The 25,732-nt window shown below is 38.8% G+C and overlaps 1 protein-coding gene across 4 annotated transcripts in view; it reads left to right on the top strand.

Annotated features, from left to right (window-relative positions):
- The window catches only part of ADAMTSL3 (ADAMTS like 3), a 179,923-nt gene that overhangs the window by 126,012 nt on the left and 28,179 nt on the right, over window positions 1–25,732 (top strand). For all 4 annotated transcript variants that reach the window (XM_030498307.1, XM_030498305.1, XM_030498306.1 and 1 more), the window contains exons 13-20: window positions 2,526–2,730; window positions 3,605–3,752; window positions 5,170–5,254; window positions 11,339–11,625; window positions 18,510–18,639; window positions 19,699–19,891; window positions 20,540–20,719; window positions 21,503–21,656. In XM_030498307.1, the coding sequence (XP_030354167.1) occupies window positions 2,526–2,730; window positions 3,605–3,752; window positions 5,170–5,254; window positions 11,339–11,625; window positions 18,510–18,639; window positions 19,699–19,891; window positions 20,540–20,719; window positions 21,503–21,656 (1,382 nt within the window). The remainder of the gene's footprint in view (window positions 1–2,525; window positions 2,731–3,604; window positions 3,753–5,169; window positions 5,255–11,338; window positions 11,626–18,509; window positions 18,640–19,698; window positions 19,892–20,539; window positions 20,720–21,502; window positions 21,657–25,732) is intronic.

Raw genomic sequence — 25,732 nt, 5'->3', positions numbered from 1 at the left:
TTAGGCTGTGCCAGTTCTGCTGGAGCTTTTTCCACCTTTTCTTTTTGCCTTTTCTTACCTGTTTCTTACATGCTAATCCAAGAGTGTTCTTGCAAAGCAGGCGGAAAACCGAAGCACTGTAGATATGCTTGAGCAAAACTGTACAGGCTCCTTCACCTTGACCAGCAGTCATACATCACACCTCCTACATAACACGAGGGCCATGTGGAGGCTGCTTTGCAGTCCTGTGGCATTTACCACTACTTTCCCATTCACACAAGGAAGTTGTGGGAAAGTCATGGTGTGCACCACAAGATCTTGAAAGAGTTCTCCTGTGGCTAGAGTTGTAAATGCCCCACTGAAATATTTTTACAGATGGAGAATTCTTTTGAAATAAATAGGAAAATTTCCCAGGATGAAAATTTTCTTTTAAAGCTTTTGGAATGCCTCCATTTATTTCAGACTTGTTGGACTGTTGAGGATCCCTTGACAGCTGTGGGTTCTGGAAACTATCTCCTTGACTGCTTGCCCAAGACCCCCCTTTTCCCCAGTAGCCATGGACCTCACTCCATCTTGAAAATGCTTATGGGAGTATGGGATCTGGAGTGTGTTCGAAACTGATGAGATAAAGGAAAACAACTATAAAACTTCATGCTATAAACACTTGTGAGGCTAGCATTACATATAGCACTGTGAGCCGTATATATATAAATCCATGAGCTGCTAATTCATTGAACAGTTAATTGCTCTGCAGTTTCTGACTTTTTTTAAGGAAAACGAGTTAACACTGGTCGTTCCTTTAAGTCAGAGCAGTGTAACTGTTGCTCTTCAAATGTATTTTGTACTCGTGATATGGTGTCTAATTGGGACATACAGCTTTATTCTGAATGTTTTCGAGTATGTGCTCTATGGCTAATGTTTCATGGCTTGCTCTATGTTTTAGTGTCATTCTTTTGTTAGCATGATTAATATGTTTTTGTAGGCAGTTTAATGAATTGCTTAGAATAGGAAGTGTCCTTGATTTACCTGCGGGATCATAGAAAATTAGTAGTAGTCACTTAAACTTATCTTTGATTCATAGGCCTTTGCTTCATCTACTCTGAGATTATGACTTCCTTTATGATAGCTAAGTTGCTCTTGATGAATTGATTTTGGTGGGATACTGAAGTACTTGACGAGTCCATTGTTCATAATGCATGTAGTTTTTTTCATGATCCTTTCTGAGCCCCTGCAGTTGTAACAGGAATAAGTTTTAAACTGAGACATTGGTGAACCATAAGATGTGCTGCTGGGCTCAGTCATTTTACAGGGCTTTGCTTTGATTTGGGTGGGTGGTGGGAAAGAAGCAAGAGGCAGTAGGTGAAGAGTGAGGAAAATTTGTGTGTGGGTCAGTGGAACCTATAGACATGCTATGATAGGAGCTTGTTATCTTTAAACATGACGAGAGCAGGACATTACTGAAGTTTTTGTTGGTAAGTGTTTGCTTAAATGTACGTTCATATTAAGACCAAGAGATAAATGAAACAAAGTTTGTAACCTAAAAACCGCCATGTAATTCTTGCTTCAGGTTGTGTAGCAATTTCCATCTTTATTGTGGTTAGGTCTAAGAGTGTGGATAGATGTCCATTCTGAAGACATTCCCTCCCAGCAGGTTGTTTATCATCCCTCTGTTGGAGGCTACTACCCCACAGCTCTGCTGGTTGACAGGGCTGTGTGGACTTTCCTTAATCTGTGCATAGCCCTGCTTCAGGAGCAATCAGTGAGGTTAGCCGAAGCAGCTGAAATGGATGAGCAGCTGCCTTTTGCTTGAAGCAAGTTGGAAAGTGTGAATACAAAGTCATTCAACAGCATTTTAATGAGGGTGGAAAACTCTTGCAGAACTGCAGTGATGACCAGCCAAATGGTAGCTGTCACAATTTAATTTGCTCACAGTCCTTAGGGATGAGGACAGTTTGAAATGAAATGGCTGGGCTTACCCAAAGCAAGTATTAGAGTGTCCAGAAAAGCTCTTGCATGAAGAGATTTTTTTAGGGTAGCCTGCATGATGTGGGCAGTGATGAGCAACTGGGCAGTAACACCCTCAGTCAGCACAGCCAGATCTGTCTTTGTCTGTGGACTTCATACAATCTCAAGTACATATGATTCTCAGTCTCTGTCAATGGTAATAAGAGTATGTGACTACGTAAATTAACTGAAAAATATTCTGTTTAGAGGAGTTAGACTATTTGCAAGTAAAATCATTCCAGTAATCAAACTCAGTGTATTTAGTGTCTTTAACTCATGTATGAGAATAAGACTTTTAGTTATTTTGTGAAATGTGTAGTTCTGTTTTTCTCTCATTTTGCACATGAATTTAAGTCTGGAATAATGCAAGGTAGTTCTGTAATTTGGTGTATTTTTATTCAGTGTGTGCTAAGAATCCAGCAACCAAACTCTCATTGGGTTTTAATGACACTAAGGTTGAATTCAGTATTTTGTACTTTTAATAGAGGTTAGTGGAATAAAAAATAGCCTTATTTTTAATATATGCAAATTCTTTTTTCCAGGTGGGAACACAACCCTTGGACTGCCTGTTCAGTTTCCTGTGGAGGTGGTATTCAGAGAAGAAGTTTTGTGTGTGTAGAGGAGACCATTCATGGAGAGATACTGCAAGTGGAAGAATGGAAGTGCATGTATGCCCCTAAGCCCAAAGTAATTCAAACCTGCAATCTATTTGACTGCCCTAAATGGGTGGCAATGGAATGGTCTCAAGTAAGTTGAAAAGTAATTTGGACCTTTTTTTTGTGTTTTCTTAAGAAAGCCTCTAGTCTTGTGTTACCATGTATTTGTGAGCACAGGGCTATTAGAAAAAGATAGCCCTGCAAGCGTAATTCATAGTACTGACTAGGAGAAGTTTGTGCTAAGTAATTTGGCCAGATAATCAAAATGTTAACATGTCCGTGTGGAGAAAAATCCATATAGAATTATTTATGCCTGTTGAATTCCTGCTTTACACGGAGGAGAAATGAGAGCCAGAGGTCAGGCCCCTTTGCAATCAGGTCATTTGTCTCTCAGTTCTTGATAAATGTAATATTTCACTGCATATAATAGCTAAAGGCATGTCTGTCTAGGGGCTGACAAGTCTGCAAGGGTGATTTTCCAGCATTCTTACCTTTCATTATAGTAACAAGAATATAAAGCCAACTTAGCTTGGCTGTAGTTATCTGATACAGTCAGATAGCTCAACACTTCTATAGTTCCTTAGTTCATCCAAATGACATCACTAACATGCAGTGAGGAAACTGTTCTTGCAGCACGTCTGACCCAGCTTTAACTGAAAATGACCACTGTGAGAGAGCATATTCTCAGTACATAGCCACCTCTGTTTCAGACTGTTGCCAATCAGATAAGCTTTATAGAACCCTGAGAAATCACTTGCATTCCCAAAACTGAAGACATTTTTTCCAGCATCAACCTTTTCTTTATTCACCTAGCAATGCAGGGGCAAATTCATATGTCTGATACCTCACTGATTGTGGAAAAACTTTGGCGAACACATCATCAGTACTTCTAACTTGTTTTATAACAGTATTAGTAAACATAATAAAAAAGAAACAGTATGAGGTGGTTGCATTGTCTCCTGCAGTGCACAGTGACCTGTGGCCGAGGCTTGCGTTACCGAGTAGTGCTGTGCATTGACCACCGCGGGCAGCATGTCGGTGGCTGTAATCCACAACTTAAACTCCACATAAAAGAAGAATGCATCGTGCCAATACCATGTTACAAGCCAAAAGGTAACTGGAATTTTGTCTGGGTCTGTTATTGTTTTACATTTTTGTTAGGAGAATTAAAAGCCCCTGGTAACCTTTTTCAGAAATGCCAAAAGAAATACCTAGAATTTACTAGGACTTATTTCAGTCTTGGCAGAAACAAGCATTTTAATTATTGGTGCTAGGAAAAGTGCCCTGCTAATATTTTTTGCTGATGATGTGGCCAGAATGTCATGAGGTGAACATGCTAACTGAATCTATACAGCCTGGTCAGACTGGGAAAACCAGAATTAATGAGTTCAACATGGGGAAGGGGAGTTGTTCAATAATACTTGAAATGGGAATGTTACTCCATATGTATCACCTGGGATCTTGCTCATTTGCATCTCATTGTGTCCACATTTTCAGTGGGGCTCATCAGTTCATTAAGTTACAATCAAACTGGTTTCCTTCTCTCTTCTCCATACCTGCATGTTTAAAACGTCTGTAACAATGATGTAAATTGACAAATACTCTCTAAAAGAGTTGGTAAGGCATACAACAGTAGGTGGGAAGGTGAAAAATAAAAACACAGATGAGGGGGGGGAAACCAGTGTATCTTGTCATTTGCTCATTTTTGTCCCTCTTGGCCATTTTAGTGGTTGCTACTCCTATTCTTACAGTTTCTATTTGAAAGGCTGTACTTCAGACCTTCTAACTCACCATAGAGATTTGCATAGAAAAAGTGAAATCTGTAGACAGCCCTATTTTCAGGCTGGTTTTAGACTCTAGGGAGTTCTTCAAGCAGAAAACTATTCAGAGTTAAGCCATGAAGTAGAAACTAGCTCTGAATATTTAAGAACCCTCTTCTGGGGTTTAACTGAAATTTGGAGGCATAGATCCTCAATTGGCTTACAGTACTCCTAGAAAAAGCATTACAGAAGTATAGGATGTATAGACAGATAAAAGAAGCCAGTGTTGTTTTTTAAATTAATTTCCAGGTTTGGGATAGCTGGCTAACTCAGGAAAAAGAATAATTCTGTGTATATTTTCTAATGACGCCAATCTATCTGGGAAGCAATGAGTGTTTGCTGTGCTCTGGCTTCTTTTTCAGCTATAAACTTAAATTATGACAATAATCCATTAGACTGAGATATAAGCTACGATCTACTAGAAACTGCATTTGGGGAAGATGTGGGAAGGAAGTAAAAGATTAAACAGGAATGGAAATTGTATTACTGGTACCCTTTCAGTAAAGAGGGGTGTCAGAATGGAGCTCAAACATCATGAGGAAATTTTCTTGTATATTATATTGTCCAAAATATATATTCAAAAGTATTAGATCAGTAGGCAATGTAAAGTGTGAAGTGCTAAGATGAATAATACTAACTTTTACATATTGTTTTGATTTTAGAGGAATTACTGAATGTTTTTGTTGTGTTGATTTTTTTCTCTCTACCAGAAAAAACTCCTGTGGAAGCAAAATTACCGTGGCTTAAACAGGCACATGAAATGGAAGAGACCATAAAAGTCTCAGAAGAGCCAACGTAAGTACATTGTCTTTTACAGTGAAGAAACATTTCCGGCACATTTTGCAGATCATCTGGAATGACTGTTGCTATGCAGTTTGCTTTGACAGTTGGCCCTCCTTGGGAGATGAGCTGTGTTGTGAGCTGTTCCTAATCTTACATCTCATTAGCTTTGCTTCTGGAGCTCCTGTTCTGGATGATGCAGAGCTGGTCTATTATAGTCTCCCTGTACCATTCAAGCAATGCAAAGGAATCTTAATTTAGCCTAATTAATGCATGTGGAAGCATTTCAGCAGATGTAAATTAAGTAAATTCAGTTCTATCCCAGCCGTTGCTTTACCTCAAGAATGTAGTGGCTGTATTAAAAACTAAGGGGTACTTTGTAGGGTTGCCAGCATTTCCTTGGGGGGTGAGCCCAATGCATAAAGAAAGTGAGAAAAACCTGCTGATCTCTGAGCTTAGCTGAATCTGTGGGGGTAAATTGTGATACTTTACACGTGAGTATGTGTGAAATAACATCTGGATTTTGTGAGTTCCCTTAAAAGCTGATGGGGGTAAGCCTCACAATATTTAAGTCCTGAGGATGAAAGCATAATTTAAATCCACCTGCACTTGTTCCTGTCCCTTGTATGTTAGGGCATCCACACAATTGCTTATATCCCCTGTGTATGTTTCACGGATATATGTATCTAATAAATCCAATATATAGTATATAACTTTCTAAAAAGTAGTAACTTTCTATAAGGCTTTCATGAGAGATTTTGAGCAGTATCTTCTTGTGCTTTGCCAAATTCTGCACTCATTTGTAGTAATGTTAGTTTAAAATCATTTAGATGAGCTTACTGAAGTTACTTTGGATTTATTATTGCTCTGAGAGCGGAGCGTGCCTGAAAACTTCTTATTTTTCTTCCTCCATCTAGCTATTCCTGATTTTTGGCACACTTGCACCAACAGGTGTGATCATGAGTAATAAAATCTTTACACCTGCACTGACTCACAGAAGAAACCTCTTGCCAAACAGGTGTTTGTTATGGTGACTGTGCTTTAAACTTTTCACTGCTCTAGCCTCTCAAGTCAAGTGTCAACCTACTGTGAGCAGTTATTTCACTCTCCAAATTGGTGGCCCTGAATTCAAGCAGGGTAGTAGCAAAGATATAAAAATAGTGTGATAGTCAAGGGGGGGGTGATGCAATCAAATGTGCCTGTTGAATTCAGCATATCAGAATGAAGGTATATGAGTCCATGCTGAAGAGGATTCAGCATGAAGCTATAAAGAAAACGACCTCTGGCATTTCAAAATCATGCTATGGCAACCATAAGCTAATGTAGTCTCGAGGTTTTTAAGATCGTTCAGCAGCAGTCTGACAGAACAAGCAGGGAGGACTGACAGGGACACAGCATGCTAGGTCAGAGTGTATTTAGAATATAATAGAGCCGAGCTGGAAACTGTCTAATGGGTTCCCTTGTACCTTGTCCTCACAAAGAAAGCAGTTATTCATGCCTTCCTAGACATGACCGATGTATTCCACTGCAGCCTCACAGTGTGAATGCATCCATGTGTTCGAGTGCTCAGTGCATGTCCTGTCACAGCTGTGCAGTTTTGCAGTTTCCTGGAATCTTATTTCTTCTTCACTTACTCTGGAGACCTAGATTTTCTTCATCTTTCATTCACAATCCTCATCTGTCCTAAGATTCTTTCCTTCACAATTTCCAGAAGCATCTTCAGGTTTCTCCAACCACTTGTTGCTGATGAGTCTCCTCTGCAATCCTTCTCTTTACTGAGGTGTTGCTGAGGTGCTGTGGTTTCCTAGTCTGGGTTCTCTGGGCTCTCCTGGGACACAGCTCTAATGCTGCAGCCAGGTTCCCCATTAGTTTCTTTTTACCTGTCTTCTGCTGCCACATGCTCTTAATTTATTCTTCTAAGGAAGCTGTCAGGTAAGGAGAAATGAGAAATAACTGATCCTTGACTTCATTCCTTTTTGCAGCTTGCCTGTTGGTCATGTAGACAATGGTTTGCAACCTGAGCAGTTTCTCAATAGATGCTTTGAATCTTGTGCTCTAACTGCTGTGGTCTTTTCCAGCTGGAGTAAGATTTTTGGGTCAGGGTTTAGGATTTAAAAAGAAATTGTAACAATAGGTTGTAACTTCTCCCAGAGTAAATTATAACAAGATTTCCCTCTGGTTTGAAACGGTTTAATTTTGTTTTCCGTAATTTACACATGGCGCTGTGATAACTCATGGCCCACCTTTGCCTCGCAGGAGGCTTATGATTTCCTTGGTAAAATGCCATCGCTTATAATTTTAATTATTCTCTTGTCATCCAAATTTAAACCACAATATGAAGTCTCAACTTCTAGTCCATCCTTTTATTACAACTGTCTTTCTGTGTTTTTGTGTGATATTTTAGTTGATAATGAATAAGAGAATAAATGCAGCTGTGTTTTAGAACCCACAAATGATGGATATGCCAAAAGTAGCTTGTGGAAGATAAATACTTCTGCTGCTGTGGTCTACCACGGCTGGTGTCCTGAATTTACAGAGAGGGGGAACATTCAAAAGCTTCTCTTTTTTTTATTATTAGCAAAATAAAAAATGACTGCCCTTAAAGTGAGGCCAAGAAAAATGTAGGTCTGACCTTTTTAGTTTTCAGTTGTGGAATGTGATGACAGTTGATACCAATCATTATTTTAAATGTTCTTCCCTCGAGCCTTCTTAGTTACAGTGGGATTCACAGAGAAGCTCCAGAAAGGTTTTTGCCTCCTTTTTATTAATCGTAAGTTAAAGAAATAGACACTTCAACTGCCTTACCTTGTCATGGCTAAGGGCAAAACTAAAATGCTTTCAAAAGCTGATATATTTTTTTTCAGCAACCTGAACTAAAAGATAATCACTAGGTTTGTGGAGCTGCATTCACTGACTGTGAAATGAGGTGTCTCTCATAAAGGCTGCTGCTCATTGTGTTTGAGTCATTTTCACATAAATGTCCCCATTGTGCCTTTGGTGATAGGGAGTTACACATTTTTCACAGGTTTCTCTCTGGCAATGGACTGATGATTTCATCCAGCACATTACAGTCAAGGCTGATAAAACCTGGCAGTGCAACTCTGCTTAGTGAGGGCAAAGGTGGTGCTTCAGGGAGGGGTAGGGTGCCAGCATCATGGAAGTTCTGCCCTGGTAAGCAGCCAGCATTTTAGATACTTCTGCAAACTCTTATCCAGGCCCCTTGGCACAGTAGGGTTGGACTAGAAATATCACGAGAGTGGCCTTTTTTTTTTTTCCACAGGATTTAGGCTGTAAATTTATTTCCTGTCTTAACTGGAAGCAAGAGCTGCAGGCATAAGGAAAACAATAATAATAAAAAAAATATTAAGAAAGTATTAAGAAAGATACAGAAAGCTGCACCAAGTTAAGTTTTCGGTTCAGATTTGATGTAGTTGGGTTGGGCTGTTCTGTCCCAGTTTTATCATCAGTAGTTTAGGTCACTGCTTCATTTTCCAGGTCATCTTACTTTTTCAGTGTGCCAGGTGAATGCACATTTCCATTAGCATAAGAGTGATAACACTGCAGCATGAACATATTCTACAATGCATCTGTAGTGCGTACATCATTTATACCCGAGCAGATGAGTTTAGCATTTGATTTCTACATTGCACTGGGAAGAATGACTGTACAGAAATGCTCATTGAAAAGTTGTGCCTGCTTGGATTTGCATTTTTCCATTCTTTTCCTTTTTTTATCAGAAAAGGAGTCTTATCTACAAACTTAGTTACAGAACTCAGAAAATTTTTCAGAGTTACCACCATCCTATCATTCCATTATATATTCCCGATAAGCTGCAAGGCATGAGCACACTCTGAGCGTATGCCCGTCAAAGGCAGAGTGAATTTGCTTTTATTGTGTGCAAAGCATTACCATGTGTGTGTTGTGAATGCCACTGAGTAAAAAATATATCACTTCTGAGGCTGATGGAGTTTGCTTTAATGATCTGTCACAGTCTTCGGGTGTGCATGTATTAAAAATAAAAAATCATCTGCCTGATCTCAAAATTCAGATGAATGCTCTCCTCTGGAGCTCTCTCACTGTCCAGTCAGTTCCTTGCTCAGCTCCTTGCTCTAAATTTGTATTAGGAATCTCCATTGGCTTCTGTTGAAGATTACTTAAAGCGTGACTTTAACATGGTCATCTTTTGAAAGGTTCTATTATTTAGGATTTTAAGAGCCACATAGTCATGTGACTGATTTAGCAAATGCCAAGGTAGAATCAAAAGTATTTGGGGTGTTTTTTTATTTTGCACTTTGCTGAAAAATACCAGACACTAATATTCAACAGGAAAACCTCAATTAGAATATAGGCTTGCTATAAGTCATAGAAAAAATGCTTAGAACTTTCTGAGTTTCTTTATAAATCAATTGGTTGCTGAATGAAAGGATTGCTGTGGTTCAAAATTTCCTTTCGTTTATACAGGATTTCAAAAGAAAGCATCATACATTATTTTTGGAATGTCTTAATGCACTCAACTAACAGTACACAAAACTAGCATTAATTTCTGGTATGCTGCTGTCATGCTTTTACCAGAAAAGTTATTTGCTTTCGGACTGTCAACTGTTACATGTGGTCAGAACACCAACCAACTTTTTTCAACTATAAATGTCCATCAATTTTATTTTTCCAATTAGGTACATAACTACAAATGGACTTACACTTTTTTTTGCACAGACTTGTATGAGCACTTACAGTTTTCCTTGGTTTCAAGAGGAGCTGGGGATACTGCACCCTTTACTGAGGTCTGTCATGGACCAGTGAGCTCTAAAATTCTGAGGCTCTGAACAGGAAAGGAAACTTTTAAGTGATGGGATTTGACATCTTTATCTTTGAATTAGACTTGTAAAGGTATTTCACCAACAGCTCCTTAAAGAATAACCAGTTATCTTGTAACCTTTATTGGAAATGGGAATAGTCTTTTCCAGAGGAGACAGTCTGTCTTGGGCTATGTCCCAAGCACAGCTTGGGTGACTACCCTGAGGACTTAGAGTATCCTTGTGTTACCCACTCATCTGTTCTCCTTTCCTCTATTTGATTCTTCCTCTGTATATACTGGCAAGAAGTTATTGGCTCAAGATGATAAACTGTCTACAGAATCAACCACACTGAGTTGACATTTTTTGATTCTTTTTGTGTATGCAGAGCATAAATTCCAATTTTTGTCTTACACAAGTGTTCCTATGTTTGTAAGGGCAGCTTTCCTAGAGTAAACAGAAAGATAATTCTTAGTCAAAGATAAGGAGAAAATCTTTGGATCCTAAGCTGGATTTTTCCTTCAAATGTTTTTAGCATTGGTCAAATATATCCTCCTGTATCTCCCATTTGTATTTTGATCATCAGCTGCATTTGGACATATAATAAAGAGCAACTGCAACCCTTTGAAAAAATGCCTTATGATAGTCTGTATTTGATTTCTTATAAATTGTACCCCAGAGCCACAGAGGATGACTTCATTAATGAAATTCAGCCCCTTGGCTCTAGTGTCATTTTGAAAATTACTATCAGATATTAATGCGGCCCTTGAAATCAGAGAATATTACAGACTAAAACCTCCTTTTATTCAGTAAATTCCATGATCTGTAAAATAAAATTTTATTATAGTTCATCAGGAGCATAAATGCTTTCTAATAAAAATGATGGATTAGAGACAGAGCCGGTTAGACTTCTTTATTGAAGATGAGAGGCTTCTTACAAGATGAAATCTGAACAGCAGCCTGTGGTGGTGTGCACTGGAGATAGCTAGGTTTGGAAAGTGCTTTTCTTCTCTCCGGTTGCTGATTATTAGTATGACATAAGGTGATGGTCTTCCTCAGATTTAAGCAAACTGCAAGCATACTTTTGGCATATGCCTAAGTCTCTATACCTGGAGAGCTATTTTATATTGTATAGATATGTCTCATGGAGTTTCTCCCTTTTTTTTTCCACTGAAGGAGTTTGAAACAAAATAGTATTATGTATTGTCTTCTTTGTGTATAAACATACATTTATGTTTTAACTGTGCACACACAGAAAGAATTGTATGGAATAAAATGACGAAGTTTCTACTGTGATTCTTTGCAGGTTTATTCCTGAGCCCTGGTCTCCATGCAGTGCCACATGTGGCAATGGCATACAGGTGCGAGAGGTGAAGTGCCGAATTCTTCTCGCATTTACTCAGACTGAGGTAGAACTGCCTGAGGAAGAATGTGAAGATGTGAAGCCACCAACAGAACGAGTCTGTCACGAGGCATCCTGTGACAGTGATCCTGTCCCCTATCCACCAGATTTTTCACCTGCTGAAGATGGCAGTGTGATTTATGACTGGGAATACATTGGTTTTACTCCTTGTTCAGCCACATGTCTTGGAGGTACCTTTGTTTGTTTATTTATCTCGAGTTGTAAGAGTTTGGCATTGTTTGACATTGTTGGGGCTTCTGTTGGTGTTACCCTAATCTAGCTACGTAGGAAGATATGCAGCGTCAAGTTTTAACTTATTTCTAGGTTATCCATAGAGTATTTCAAACTACTTCGTTTCCTTTTTAATCTGTGTTCAAACACAAACTTTATTTGATGAAGTAAGGTGCAAGAAGGTGTTGATACAGTAACTTGCTTTAACCTTGTTGCTGCAGCAGTATCGGCTGCCAGGCAGTTGGTGATACCCCAGTGTGTTTCTAGGAACCAAAAGTGTATAGTTTTGGAGTTAAAATTCCCATGTTAATTATTCCTTTTTTTCTAAAATGCTGCCATTTTCTACAGCACAGGAGGGATACAGAGTTGTAATTAGGGAGACCTGCTTTCAGCCTGACCGGCATGAAGGTCAAATGGGAGTTTGTTTAGGTCTTACTACGGTATATCACTGTGTAGGAACTTTGTGCCATACATCTGTCTGCAAGTAGTTAGGCACATTCCTTTTTGGATGTAATCGAATCTCCCTGTCGTCCTAAGTACATGTTACTAGACAAGGTTGCTGGTGTTGCTACTACATACTATACTTTGGGACTGAACAGAGTGAGTTATGAAGTGTTAAGTGGAGGCAGTGGAATTCTGAACACACCTATATATGACAGGACTGATGACATCAGTGAGAAGCGAAGACAGTTGTACCCATAGAAGAAATAAAAAATGTAGAAAAGGAGAGAACAGAAACAATTGGAAGCAGAGATCCAGTCTAGAGCTCACAGAAAGCAGCCTCTTTTGTACTAGTCTCCAGTTCAAACCTTGAAGACAGAAGTTAGGAGGGATGCCCCAGAATGCTATCAGCAGGATGGTAAGTGACTGATAAGTGCCTCCTTTATCATCTACTACTGCTGTTTACTGATGGGGTTGATCCATAGGATAGCAGCACACGTGATCACAAAAGCTGATGCATTCCATTCCCTCCCCTGCCTTCAGTGGGCACTAGGACTGGTAAGGTGGAGTCCTAGTATACATAGCCCAAGTATATATGTATAAGCGTGTGATGGTAGCAACAGCTATTGTGACTGAGTGTCTCTGTTTGTTCATTTTAATGAGGAAATAATGTTTAGAAATCAGCAAATTGTACTCAAAAGCAGAAACAAGGCTTTCATTAGTACTAAATTTGTAGTTCTCTTTTTCAGATCTGAAGTGATTTGTGTAATGTACAGTTATTTCATTGCCATCTTAAATCCACTTTACTATACTTTTTAGCCAATGTCTTTGTCAAAGGTGTTCTGAAACACTGAAGTTTTTGAATTTTGAGGACAAAAGCAGACATTTAGGCTGAAATGATCTCTGGTCTTTGCCTGCAATTGCACATGTGCATGTTTGCATGACTACACATTCAAATGCAAGTTTGTAAATGCAAAAACGTTTGCATAAAACCTGCACTTGGTGTGCAAGCTGACAGTAATTCAAGGAGCCTGTACTGAAGACAGTAGTTTCATTTGCCAGCATGAAGGAACTTCAAAATGACTGATGAGCAGTATCCCACGTTCAGCTTAATTTTGTTGCTGAGGGAGCAGAGTGTGAATTCTGTTGTTCACTTCTGGCCCTTTCATGAATTTGTGAGGTTGTCTGACCCAGAGTAGCCCTGTAGGTGTTCTTAGTAATCTAACCATTTGTTTGATACGCAGTAGAAATCATCTGTTTGAAGAAGTTTAAAAGAAAATATGTTTGTGTTCTTGGGACTTCTGTGGTATCACTGGTACTATGTCTAGACATTTTCCTTACTTGATGCTCCTGGGAAATGTGGGAAGTTGTCAGGATATTTTATCAATTAACAGCTTCAGAAGTCCCTGTGCTGTTATGCTAGTTAGTTAGGTAGCAGTGATTTTTTCCTTCTATCAGTTCTGGTTGTCTTGCTGCCTTGGCAAAGGCTTTCAAACAGACCAAAAATTACCTGCCGATAGTTTTAAGGGAACCAGACATCTCTTCTGTTTCCAACTTATTGCAATGTACTAACTAATGATCTCACTGTCTACTATTTTTCCATTGTGTAGTTCAAAGGAGCTGATCCATTTCTGCTAAGTTTTATGTTCAAATTTCATTTCAATTAGATGAACTTTTTCGTTACAAGAAATAAATGTTGTCCGAGTTTGGAATATCCCAGCATAATGTAAATTATATTAGGTACTTTTTCTCTAGTATGTATGTATCTAGCAATGGCTATTTAAATAAATTCCTGTGGATTATTCCTGTGGATTTCCGTGTCCTCAGAACTCCCTGTCCCCATTTCTTAGTGCTTGACTCTCTCTGAATGAGGGAAGAGTCTGCAGCGTCTAAGTAGGCTGGAAGCTTTATAGCACTGTTTGAGCAAGGTCTGAATCTCTATTTCGCTGCTTGTCACTTGCACCTTTTCTTTAAATACTCATACAGACAAGACTTTAAATTCAAGATTTCCTCTGGTCCCTTTCCAAAGCAGACAAAAAGATGCAGAGGGAAACACTGTTTCTTGAGGTATTAGAATTGCAGAGATAGAGCGATCTGCAAGGCATTATGAAACATCATCCTTCCTTTCCAGTTCATGATATTCAGCAGGCTGTAGAACATTAGTAACATGAGTCTTTGGTCATTTTGTGTGCTTTCTGCGCCATATCTGTGTGCCTTGTCACACACCATATGGAGCACCACGAAACTTGCTGCTTTTGAGGACTGCAATGTTGTGTGATGCCTGTTAGCGTAATTAATGCTTCTCTCATCAATCTTTCCATAAGTGCAAATAGAAGTCATCCAGGCCAGCTTGTCATAAGGCAGACGGCACCTTTAACATCCATAGGAAACTCTGTGACCATCCTAAAAGCTAAAGATCTGTTTTGTCTTCCGTGCCTGAAGAAATCCCAAGCTAAAATAAGCCAACTATGTGCTCGGGAAACTCAGGGTTTGCCCTCATTTTCCCAGAATATGGGGATTTTTTTCAATCTGAAGAACTCTGGCCCTGATGCAAGAGTCCCCAACATAAGTATAAGTTTAATTTTCATAGTATTGTTAGTGAGAAGTAAGACGTTACTAGAATAAAGAGAATGCCTGAGGAGAATAAATATTTTTCTTGTAATCTGTAGTATTTCTTTACAGTTGTCAATCATTTCACTACTCTACAATATTTTAAAGGAATATTTTCCATTTAAAAAAATAACTGAACATTGTCTGGGTCCTTGTTTAAAAATACCTTGAATTGCAAGAGGCAGCTTTTGATAGTTCAATGTTATTATTGTTATTTATATTCCATTTGTTTCAAAAATTGTGATTCAGGCCCCCTGAAGTCATTACACTGGCTTAAAAATAATGAGATTAAACGATAAATACATATGCACTCCCTGTTGTTTGCTCTGTAGTCTGTGGCTTTGGAAGCTTTAGGGTGCAGTCAGGTTGTGTTTTCAGGCATTTGTCTGGACCACAGTGACTAAAAGTTTACTATTTTATTTATAAGAAACCTGAGATTCTTAGAAAATTAATGGATTCCAGCCAAATTTAAGGGCTTTTAAGAAAAACAATGACTGTTCTGAGACTCACATATAAAGTTGAGAGCATTTGCAAGAGTGTTGTTGGCAATTTGATAACTGGTTACTCCTATGACTAGTTTCCTTAAGTGCAGACACAGACTGTTTGCTCTTTTACAGAATGAGTGTAAATAAGTCAGTTTCAATGGATTTTCAGAGAGGCTCAAGCATATGTAGGACTTGGCATTTCTTCCAAGTTATTTTCAGCTGATAGTACATGTTTCTAAGCAGTAACCAAACTGAGACTGTCTGATAGAAATAAATGAGTGTCCTTCCTTTTCCAGGTATAAAGAATAGATCCACCCTCTGACCACTTGCACAGCAACTTTCCACCCCCATTTTCTTTGTGCTCTAAAAAAGGCAGAAACAAAAAGTGCTTTTTTCAAGCATTCTGATCTTTTAACACAGCTTCATGCACTGTGTATTTCACTGCACAGAAAAGCTTGTAAAAGAATGTAAATGTATGTGGTTTGAATGCTGGGTTAAAATAGAAAATATTCTATTTCACTGAATAGTAGGATAATTACTACAATAGTGCATCAGATTACTATAAAAATACTTAATGCTCCCTGCTGCATACATAATGTTTTAGTTAAATTATCTACTATGTTTATATTATAAGCCAAGAAAGTCATACATATAAAACTTTGCTTGTTTGAATAATAGATTTTTCCGTTTTCCAATCGACATAGAATAAGAAATTTATCACTGATTGAAGTTCCCAACTAAAGGAAAATTATAGTTTGGGGTGAGAAAACTGATTGTCAAGACATTTTGACAGTTCAGTTCAAGTAAATGCTGCATCAATTATGTGTATTTATTTATTGAATGGAACTATCAAACTGAGAAGCAAGGAGCAGGAAGGGAGTGTGTGGTATTTTTTTAACAGCTCTTTAATATCCGTTTTGTACTTACAGCATCAAAACAGGGTGCCATTTTTCTTCCAATACAGCCCCTTCGGGGAAGAATCACTACTGCCCTGTAGTTAAGTCAAATGGAAGATAAACCACATACTGACAATTCCTTCTCATAACACAATTAAAGTTAGGTAGGTCATGCTGCAAGGCAGAAGTGGTTAATGAACTCCAGGTGGCAAGTTGCAGTCAAAACCCATCACCTGGTAGGACATGCCTTTTGTTCATTTGGCTGGCCAGTTTGGTTTTTATAGCACCAAGATTAAAATTTCCCTTGGGATTATTGCCTATTTAGATGGTCTGAAAGGAATCTTATTTAATTTCCCTCCTTTGTGTGAGATATTAAGAAGATATTGCTTATCACAGCCTGTTTCAGAGCAGCATCACCTGAGTGTGGTTTTCCTGCAGAAACACATGGAGGTCAGTGAAACTGAACGTTCATACGATAGGGTAGATTTTGACCTAAAATAGAGATTATATGGATCCTTGACATGGGCTTGATGGCTTGTCTGGTAATGTCATTCTGTTTCTGCCAGAGCACAATTTCTAAATCTTTATTTCTCTCCTGGATACTGTCAGATGTGCATTTCCTAAGCAGGGAGACAGGAAAGCTGTTCCTGTTAAACAAACATTTAAACAAGCATTTTTTTAAACAAGCCCATAACCATGTCTGCGTTATGGGCATGGTATTTGTTGTTAAAGGTTTTTTTCTCAGCCTTGCTAGTAAAATACTTTTTACTCAATGCATGTGTTCTATATTAATGTAATTATCAATATTTTGATAGAAGAGATCTGAATAGGTCGTCAATCATATTTAAGGTCAGGTCTTCTATAAAATTTCATCACTTCATAGATGTAGTCAAAACATTTATATAACAAGGTCTTTCTGAACTGAAAATGGTCCCAGTGGGGATCTAGAGGTGTACCAGAGAGACTGAAAAAAGCGGGAATCTACGTTGTTGTGAAAATCACTGCTGGGCTACTTCTGCTGATGTGTCTGAAATAGTTGCACTGGTTCAAGTGTTGCAAAGAGGGACTGTGGCCTGGGCTGGCTGATACGCTGAACTACATCAGAATTGTTCATAGATGGAAGGAACAGCTTTGGTTTATGAACAGAATAACAGTGCTTGTGAATGTGTTGTAAAGAAGAGAGTTATGGACCACTGGCATTGAGATGAAACTTTCAGTGTAGAATATGCAGGAATAGTTGTAGAAACCTTTGTTAAGAATAGTGGTGCTGGTTTGAGGTCATGTCATGGATAATACCATGAAGTGGTTAGTGGAGTTTCTAGTTAAAAATGCAACTCCCTTTGAAACCTTAGAAGTTGATCCTAAGAAAAGAAATACAACCAGCTGCTGAAAGTAAATCCATATCCCTACAAAATCACTGGATATAAGTGAAAGAGAGGAAGGAAATGGATTTAAATTCTTTAAATGGTGACTCTTCAAAAGCCATTTTTACCTGGAAGCAACAAAATAAGTATTTTTTTATTTCAGTGCTTTTTTGTTCTGAAGGATTATGATCATTAGCATTGCTTGTATAGGACATCCCAGATACTCAGGGTCCCCCAAATACGTCACATACCATCTTGTCTTTCATGTGTATGCAAGTGAGCTTTGAAATTGAGTAAGGCTCTCATACTAAAAAATATGATATATAAAATTGGGTAATTGCATAGGTTTAAAATAAAAGTAGTTCACAAAATGTGTATTTGCTAAGCTGACATTCTAAAGCAAACTTATATTACCTTTCATTCTGACTCACAGAAATTTGAGTATTAGTAATCTTTCATGCTTCAGTAATAAGATCGAGGTAGCAAAAGCTGCAGATTATAAGGTGCCAAGAACAGTCACAAGTGAGGAAAGCCTTAGACTGGGTCAGATTTGCTGCCTTCAGCAAAACTATTGCACCTCTTAGCCTCTAAGAGAAAGGTTCTATGTTTAGTCAGCCATTCTCCTGACTATAGTTTTGCAAGTATTCTGCATTTTTTAATTACATTGTTTGCTCCTTAAGTGAGAAGGAGTCACTTTTACCCTGATTTTGGCAATGAGAACAGTAGTTGGCTGGGGAGCATTATGGAACTGGGCAGATCTAGCATCCGATGGTGGACAGACAGTAAAGCCTATTTTCTGTTGATTTTCAGACAGGTGGAATGTCAAATCAAGGCTTTTAAATATCGCAGACTTAAAGTAGACATCATTCACAAACGTCTTTTGAGTATTAAATATATCAATATCTGTATTCTTTTTGACTTGAGGTGTTACTTTTAAGCCTCCGATCTAATTCAATGTTCAGAGCTTTTTGAGAATTATTCAAGAGTAAGCTCTACAGAAATCTCTCCCATCTTCAGTGTCTCATGAGTGTTTTCCTTTTTAATTCAGGAACACAAGAAGCCATTGCAATGTGTCTGCGTGTAGAGACAAAACAAGCCGTCAATGAAACCCTGTGCGACAGTTCCAAGAGACCACCACCAATGACTCGTGCTTGCAATACGAAGCTTTGCCCTCCAAGGTACGGTGTATAAAGAAATCATACTGTGGCGAAGAAATGGTTAATAGGACTTAAATAAACATTGGCTTTCTCAGAAAGGGTTCAGGTTGCAGGACTGTGCTCTTGTTTTGGGATGAAATTTCACTACTTCTGTCTTTAACAAGCTTTTGGGGTTGGGTATTTTTTTTTTGGTCTTGTTCACTCCTTTTCCGCTCTTCACATCTCACTAATAAAACAGGGAACATTTTCTGAAATAAATCTCTTCCATGTAGGTATTTGCCAGAGTTGGAAAAACAGCCTTAACTCTTCTAGTGGTACAAGGAAAATTTTAAGGCAATTTCACAAAATATCCCAGAATATTTACTTTCTACCCTCACTGAATGAAAAAGGTGAAATTATGATTTGCAGTTATTTTAATTTCATGCTTCTTTAGTAGCCCCACATAGTTCTTATAGCTTCTTATGTTGGAGATTCTGGGAAAAGAGAAAACCCAATCCAAATCCAAGAAAACCCAGCTGATTTGGTCACTTGAAAGGGCCATATGTGAAATTTTGACGTGTGCTGCCTTATTTACCCACTTTTGATCTCAGACATCTCTGATCCTTTGCATATTTTTTGTACGTGTTTGCAGAAACCTCCTCTTGCAAAATGTAGGGAAGAAGTTAACAGGAACAGGATGTTTTATAGAAAACATATACACATTTAAAGGAAGTTTTGTAAATGTAACAAAGGTCTATTTATATATTTACATTTATAAATGTAAACATCAGCAGATTGCCAACAGGCTGGTTTTTTTTTTGGTGAGGAGCATTCTGAAAGTAAATGCTGGAGCTGAATTTATCTGGAAACGGCTTTATTACTTTATTGTTCATAACTTCTGCATTTTCTTGTTACCTGTAAGTTTATAAATCTAGTTTGTAATCTTGCATTACAACCAAACCAAAGGGATGTTTCGGCCATCTGTCAATAACTACGCCTATCAGTTCTGTTCCTGCTAGGCTCTGTTTGGGTATGACTGCTCCTTCCCTGATCTGAGGCAAGTTGCTAACATGCGAGCTGTGGGCTGTGTTGTTGGAACAGGTGGCAAAGCAGCCCCTGGAGACGCTGCTCAGCTACGTGCGGGGTTGGGATACAGACGAGAGACGTGTCCTGCCAGCAGCCGGGAGGATCTGCTGTTGCTGCTGAAGAGTGCAAAGACAAAAAGCCTCACTCTTTACAAGCTTGTAACCAGATTGATTGTCCCCCTGTTTGGCATGTTGAGGAATGGCAAGAGGTATGTCTGGGTTACAGAAATAGTTTAAATGTATTCCTCTGGCTAGGTACTTGAAATTCTACAGTGGAATAACATGGAAGGTAGCTCCTAAGCTTTGGTATGTGTTTCAACTGGTTTCATCAGAACAAAGTAATCCAGGGTCAAAAATACTGCTTTTGACTGCTATACTAATAGGCAGTCACAGGTTGAGGTGGAAAGTCCTTTTCAAGGTTTCAGAAGGCTGGATACCAGTTATTCCAGACATCTTTCTGCACTCTGCAGATGCAATAACCTGCTTTGAAGACATTGCTTCTTTTTTTTATTTACTTATTTTGTCTCAAGGACAAAGTTTCCTAAACTCTGACCAGGTACGAGGGGCATGGACAGATCTATGTGTAAGATGCGTATTTTTAAGATTTCTACTATTTAATTGCATTGAGGTGGTGTGACTTTATAACATGAGTTCTCATCATCTCTAATATATTAGCTAAATGTTTTAACAGAAGAGTTTTCTACATTCTGCTTGCTTTGTAACTGAAAGTAGATGTCATTTTTCAACAGAGCATAAGGGGGAAGATGGGCTTACAGTGTTTGTGTACAGTAGCAATGTGATGGGTGAGGACAGCTGTCCATGCAGGTGTACAGGCTGTGTTTTCTTCTTCTCCTTAGTGCTCACGTACTTGTGGAGGAGGGATTCAGACCCGCAAAGTGTACTGTAAGCAGCTGCTGACGGATGGAAGCTTCCTGAAACACTCTGATGGCACCTGCCAGGAACCTAAATTGCCAACTAGTAAACTATGTGCAAAAGTTGATTGTCCTCCTCAGCTGGTCTTTGGAGAATGGTCCAAGGTGAGCAGCCCTCAGCAATGGTGAATCAAACCCTTCAGTTGCAGCATGAGCTCTAAGGATTTCTGCTTGGGTGAATATGCTGTTTGGAGCAATACCTTTACAGGGCAGCTTAAGGTTTCACAAGCCATGTACCTGGACTAAACTGTGCATACAGTTGCTGTGCATCACTGCCTACAACCAAACTGATTACAGTCCTCTTCCTGAGCTGTACTTCAGTTGCTGAAGGACAGGCTGTAATTCATTGCATGCATTCTACCAGACATGTTTAGCTATCAATTAGTTCATAGTACAGCTTTCAAAAAGCAATTATTTGCATTATTCTGGAATATGTCCTTCTTCTTGCCCATTTAGTGCAAGCTCGCTACCACTCCGTGTTCAAAAGATTTATAAAAGTGAATTTAGAAGCTGCAATTAAAGCTTCATGTAATATGAACTAGGAGAGAGGGATGAGAGACTTGACACAGACTGTTTATAATGTGCTGCATTGTTTCTCTTAGGTACTGTATCTCATTGCTATGTTCTGCCCGTGGTTAGACATAAAGAAATACTGACATGTTATTTTAATTGTTCCTGAGTTGTTTGTTGGAACAAATATGTTTTATATTCTTATTGTCTGGAAAAGCAGAGAGAGTTTAATGTCTGGATAACACAAGGATTCCTATGAAGTAGAGCGTATGCATTCTCTTTCAGAAATAAAAAAACCCAAACCAAAAAACTAGTTTAAAATTACCATGTGTGGTGTGGGACACCAAGTTTAGCCTAACTGCATCCTTCCCTTCGCAGTGCTCAGTGAGCTGTGGTGTTGGAATCCAGAGAAGGAAACTTGCCTGCCAAAACCTAACAGCAAAGGGCCAATATGTCACACTAAATGGATCAATGTGTAGTGGTCTGTCTCCTTCACTGCTTGTAAGGTCTTGCCAGATGAATGCCTGCAACAGTAAGTATGTTACAGTTTCTTGCTGATTTGGAATGATCTATGTATAAAGAAAAATCTGTATACAGGTTAATTCACTCAGCTCCCTATACTTTCACAACATTCTTAATATGGCATAAATTGAGTGTCATAATTACTAGACCAGTAATAACAGGATTGTTTTAATTTTTCTACCAGTCAGAAATAAAGGTTATGATCTCAAGAAGTAGTTTTTGAATATGCTTTAATGGTACATACCTCTCACCCTCATGCTTACCTATATTTGATCTGATTTTTCCTTTGTCCTGTATGCTATCCCAACTGAAAAAAACCCAAACCAAACCAAAATGTAAATTGACTATAAATTACAAATGATATTAGAAAAGATAAGAATCCAGTTCTGGCTTATCTTTTCACTGTACATTTGTATTACACTGGACATTTCACTTAGCATGGTGGAATTCAAAACCTGAAACTCTGAGCCAGCGATAACTTCCGGTATAATTTCTATCTTTCCTTGGAAAAATGAGAATCCCATTTCATGAGCTTTGCAGGAAGTGATGACAGTACAGACACTCTTCAAAAAAATCCAGTATTAAATCTTTTCAGGAAGATTGTTTATGGGAATTATATGATTTCGGCACAATTGGGTTATGATACTAATGGTACTTGCACTAATTGCGTATGTGTAACACCAGTGGAAATACCTTACTGATACAGATTATGTTCAATTGCATAAAGTAATTTAGAATAGGCAGTTCTAAATGCAGGTTCCTTATAAATGAACCTGTGCTCTCCTTCCTTTATAAAGGAGACTATTAATATGTAGATCTGAGGAGTAGTGTCCTCAAAAGGAAGGGGAAAATGAGAGCTGTTAGTTTTGAGGTGGGAGAAAACCAAAAGCCTTCATGAACAGCCTGGTTTTGATCACAGATCACAGAGATAGAAATGTTTTGACCCAGTTCATAGTGCTGTCAAAGAATAGCTACTTTATACATTTTGAAGCTTTGCTTTAAAAATGATTCACAAAACAAAATAAGAAATAGAATAATTACTGATTCATACATAATATGAAACTTCTTTTCCTGGCCTGCATTTCAGATTAACATGCCGAAATCCTGAGGTTCAAAACTCCACTTAAATAAAGCCCTGTGGACTTTCAGGAATGTCCTTGGCATAAGGTTTAATAAAATATTTTGAGCTGCATATCTATCTGAATTTAATTAATTGTGGATAGTTGAATGGCAGTGTAGCTGGGTTGCAAATTGCTTAGCACAGGCTGATGCTAAAGTTACATTGTCAGCTTCCACCACAGTGCCAAGAAAGCAGGACAGTGGACTGCAGAGGGAGTGCGATTGTGCTGAATGGGTGCAGATCAAAGTCATACAAGAGAATCACTGTCCTCTCCCTTATCTCCACAACCCTTTGGAACAAGTGAGCGCTTGCAACTCAGAACTGCCTGCAATTCCCTGGCTATGCAACAGGAGGGCAGGGGAAGGCATGAGGCATGTCCATACCCATAGTTCCAGCTTGGGTTTAGCAGAAGGGGCCAGGGCAGCAGCAGCAGCAGGATTTAGATTCATGGGAACATTCAGGAGGTAGTTCCTCCTCCTGCAGCCACGGATTCAGGCTGCCTTGAAGGGGGAGTGAATAGAAGGCAGGAACATAGCATGGCCCTAGGATGGGCAGACAAGTGAAGCGGACCCAGTGAAGAGCGGTGCGGGTCATGGCATGCATGCAGTTAGGGGTTCTTGCCTTTGAGACCAGTGTTTCTAAATGCATCTCCTCGGTTTATGCTTCTGTGGCTCAGATGACCTCCTTCTTTACTGCCTTATGACAGTGCTAAGGCATTTTAGATTTAATCTTTTTTCCTGGGACTAGTAATCCATAATAGCTGGTTTCTACTTAATAAGCCGTATTAAGTCAGAAACATTCCTGACTGTGAGCTCTGAGCAATAGGAAGTAACACTAGACTAGCCCTGAGGTCACCACGACCTGAGGCCCGGCTAAAGCTGTAGAGGACCACTGGAGGTCATAGACGCAGATGGATTTGTACTATGTGATAATGAGGTCCAATGGCTCCAGTACAATCTAATCCTTAAGCAAGCTTTACCTTGTAGAAAAAAAATGATCCCAAACAGTCCATTACCTCAGCAGATGTGAGACTGGATGATACTAAGGATCTAGAAAATGCATGCTTATGTGGCCTCATATATTCATCTGACCTTATATATTTAAATGGCCTGCCATCCAGAACTCTGTTTCACTCCTGGCCTTGCTCACCAGTCACCAGTAAAAACATACACACCCTTTAGTGTTGAACTGCTAATGAGAGTTAGTGGTCTTTCTTTTTTTAAAAAATGAAATGGATGAGACTTGTTAACATATTTATAAGTATGCACTGGTATTAATTCCATGTTGGAATAACTAGTGTAAACAGACCACAGCCTGCAGTATTTTAATTTGTGTGTTTAAAGTTACATTTACTGTGTCTGCAAGTTGGATTTTGGAAATGGAAGATTTAATACTGGAATGCTTCCCTAAAAATAAATATTTTGGGCCCAATAACTTATTAGAAACAGGATGCTACTTTAATAATTTTAGCAAACTGAATGCCTGAAGCAATTTATTTGTTGTACGATGTGAAATTGCTGAGAGAACCATGTATCTGGATAACGAGTATCGATTTAAAAGCTGTGTAATTATGAAACCATGATATCCCCACAGGTCTGAACTCATTACCCAAAACATTGAAAATAACCATTTTGTTTTATAAGCATAAAAATACACTCTAGGGTGCAGTTCATACAGTGTACACACTTATTGAATGCTTGAAGCATTTAGCTTTTCACCTATTTCTTCACAGCATATTTGAAGCACATGCATAGAAAAAGCATGCAGTTTTTCAAATATCATTTGTGTGCCATCACTGGAGTTGTCATTTTATTTATGTACCTACCAATTGGATAGTAGCACTGACTTCAGATTCAGGCACACTGAGAATCATTTTGGTTTGTATGTCCATTTTCTGGCTCATCAACTCAACTCATTCTGCAGGCTCCAAGTTTTTTCTCTGTCACATACCAGAAGGCTGTGTTACCAAACACAGTTGGATTGTTTTCTAGCACCAATGTGGAGAGTTTCCCAACTCTTCCCAGATGGCCAATTTCATCTTGCATGGAACAAATTTGGGGAGTGCCTGCCCTTGCTCTGAGCATTCTACAGCACTTTGTTGCTCACCCACCTGCTATTTTCTCACCTAGTATGAGATGAGTTCTACTGATCAAAGCGGGACACAGTAGCTGCCAGCAGTGAGTCAACACAGCATTGTATCCAAAGCATTGCAGTCATTCTAGTGTGTCCAGTGTGCCCATCCAGCCACTTCTCCAAAAGCCTGCCCGTGGTGGGGTTCATTCAGGCAGCTCTGTAGAAACCCTTCAGTATCCAAGTTCCTGCAGTACAATGAAGGAGGAGCTTCATAATACTCACTGTCTCCATCCCCAGTCTGCGTGAAGCTTTGTGCTGTTACTGTCTGCTTTTGCCAATTCATCTGATTACTATATTCAACCTCTCAAAATTTTGATTTATTTCTCTCTTTCCATCCTTCCCTCCCTTTTTTGGCACAACACTGAGCAACTCATCTTTCAACCCAAAGAAATTATGCTCAGCCAGTGATTACAGGGTGGCTTTGCTTGTTGCATGTACTGTGTCTTCACTGACTGCTGCTTTCACCTCCTATGTCGCTATCAATTTGGCTTGACTCAACCAGACAACCAGCATGGCCAGCCAATAATGTAAATAACAGTTAAGGGGATCCTTACTTTTTGGATAGGTTTTCTTTTATTTAGGTCATCTGCACTCTGCAGTGCTCAAATGTGGGGAAACTGATAGTGTTCAATTTTTTCCCATTCACTTTTTCCATTCCCATCATCCCTAACCTTTCCGAGGCAACGATATGAAATATATGGGAAATATAATCGTTTAAGATTATATATATAATATAAATTAATGTAAGATGTATCTATCCACTTATGTATATGTGCACCACCTGAGTCCTTCATATAGGTATATATTGCTTATATCTTTTTATTGTTAGGAGA

Source organism: Strigops habroptila, chromosome 9, assembly GCF_004027225.2.
Source record: "Strigops habroptila isolate Jane chromosome 9, bStrHab1.2.pri, whole genome shotgun sequence".
Lineage (NCBI taxonomy): Eukaryota > Metazoa > Chordata > Aves > Psittaciformes > Psittacidae > Strigops > Strigops habroptila.
This window is presented reverse-complemented; position numbering and strand designations above follow the sequence as displayed.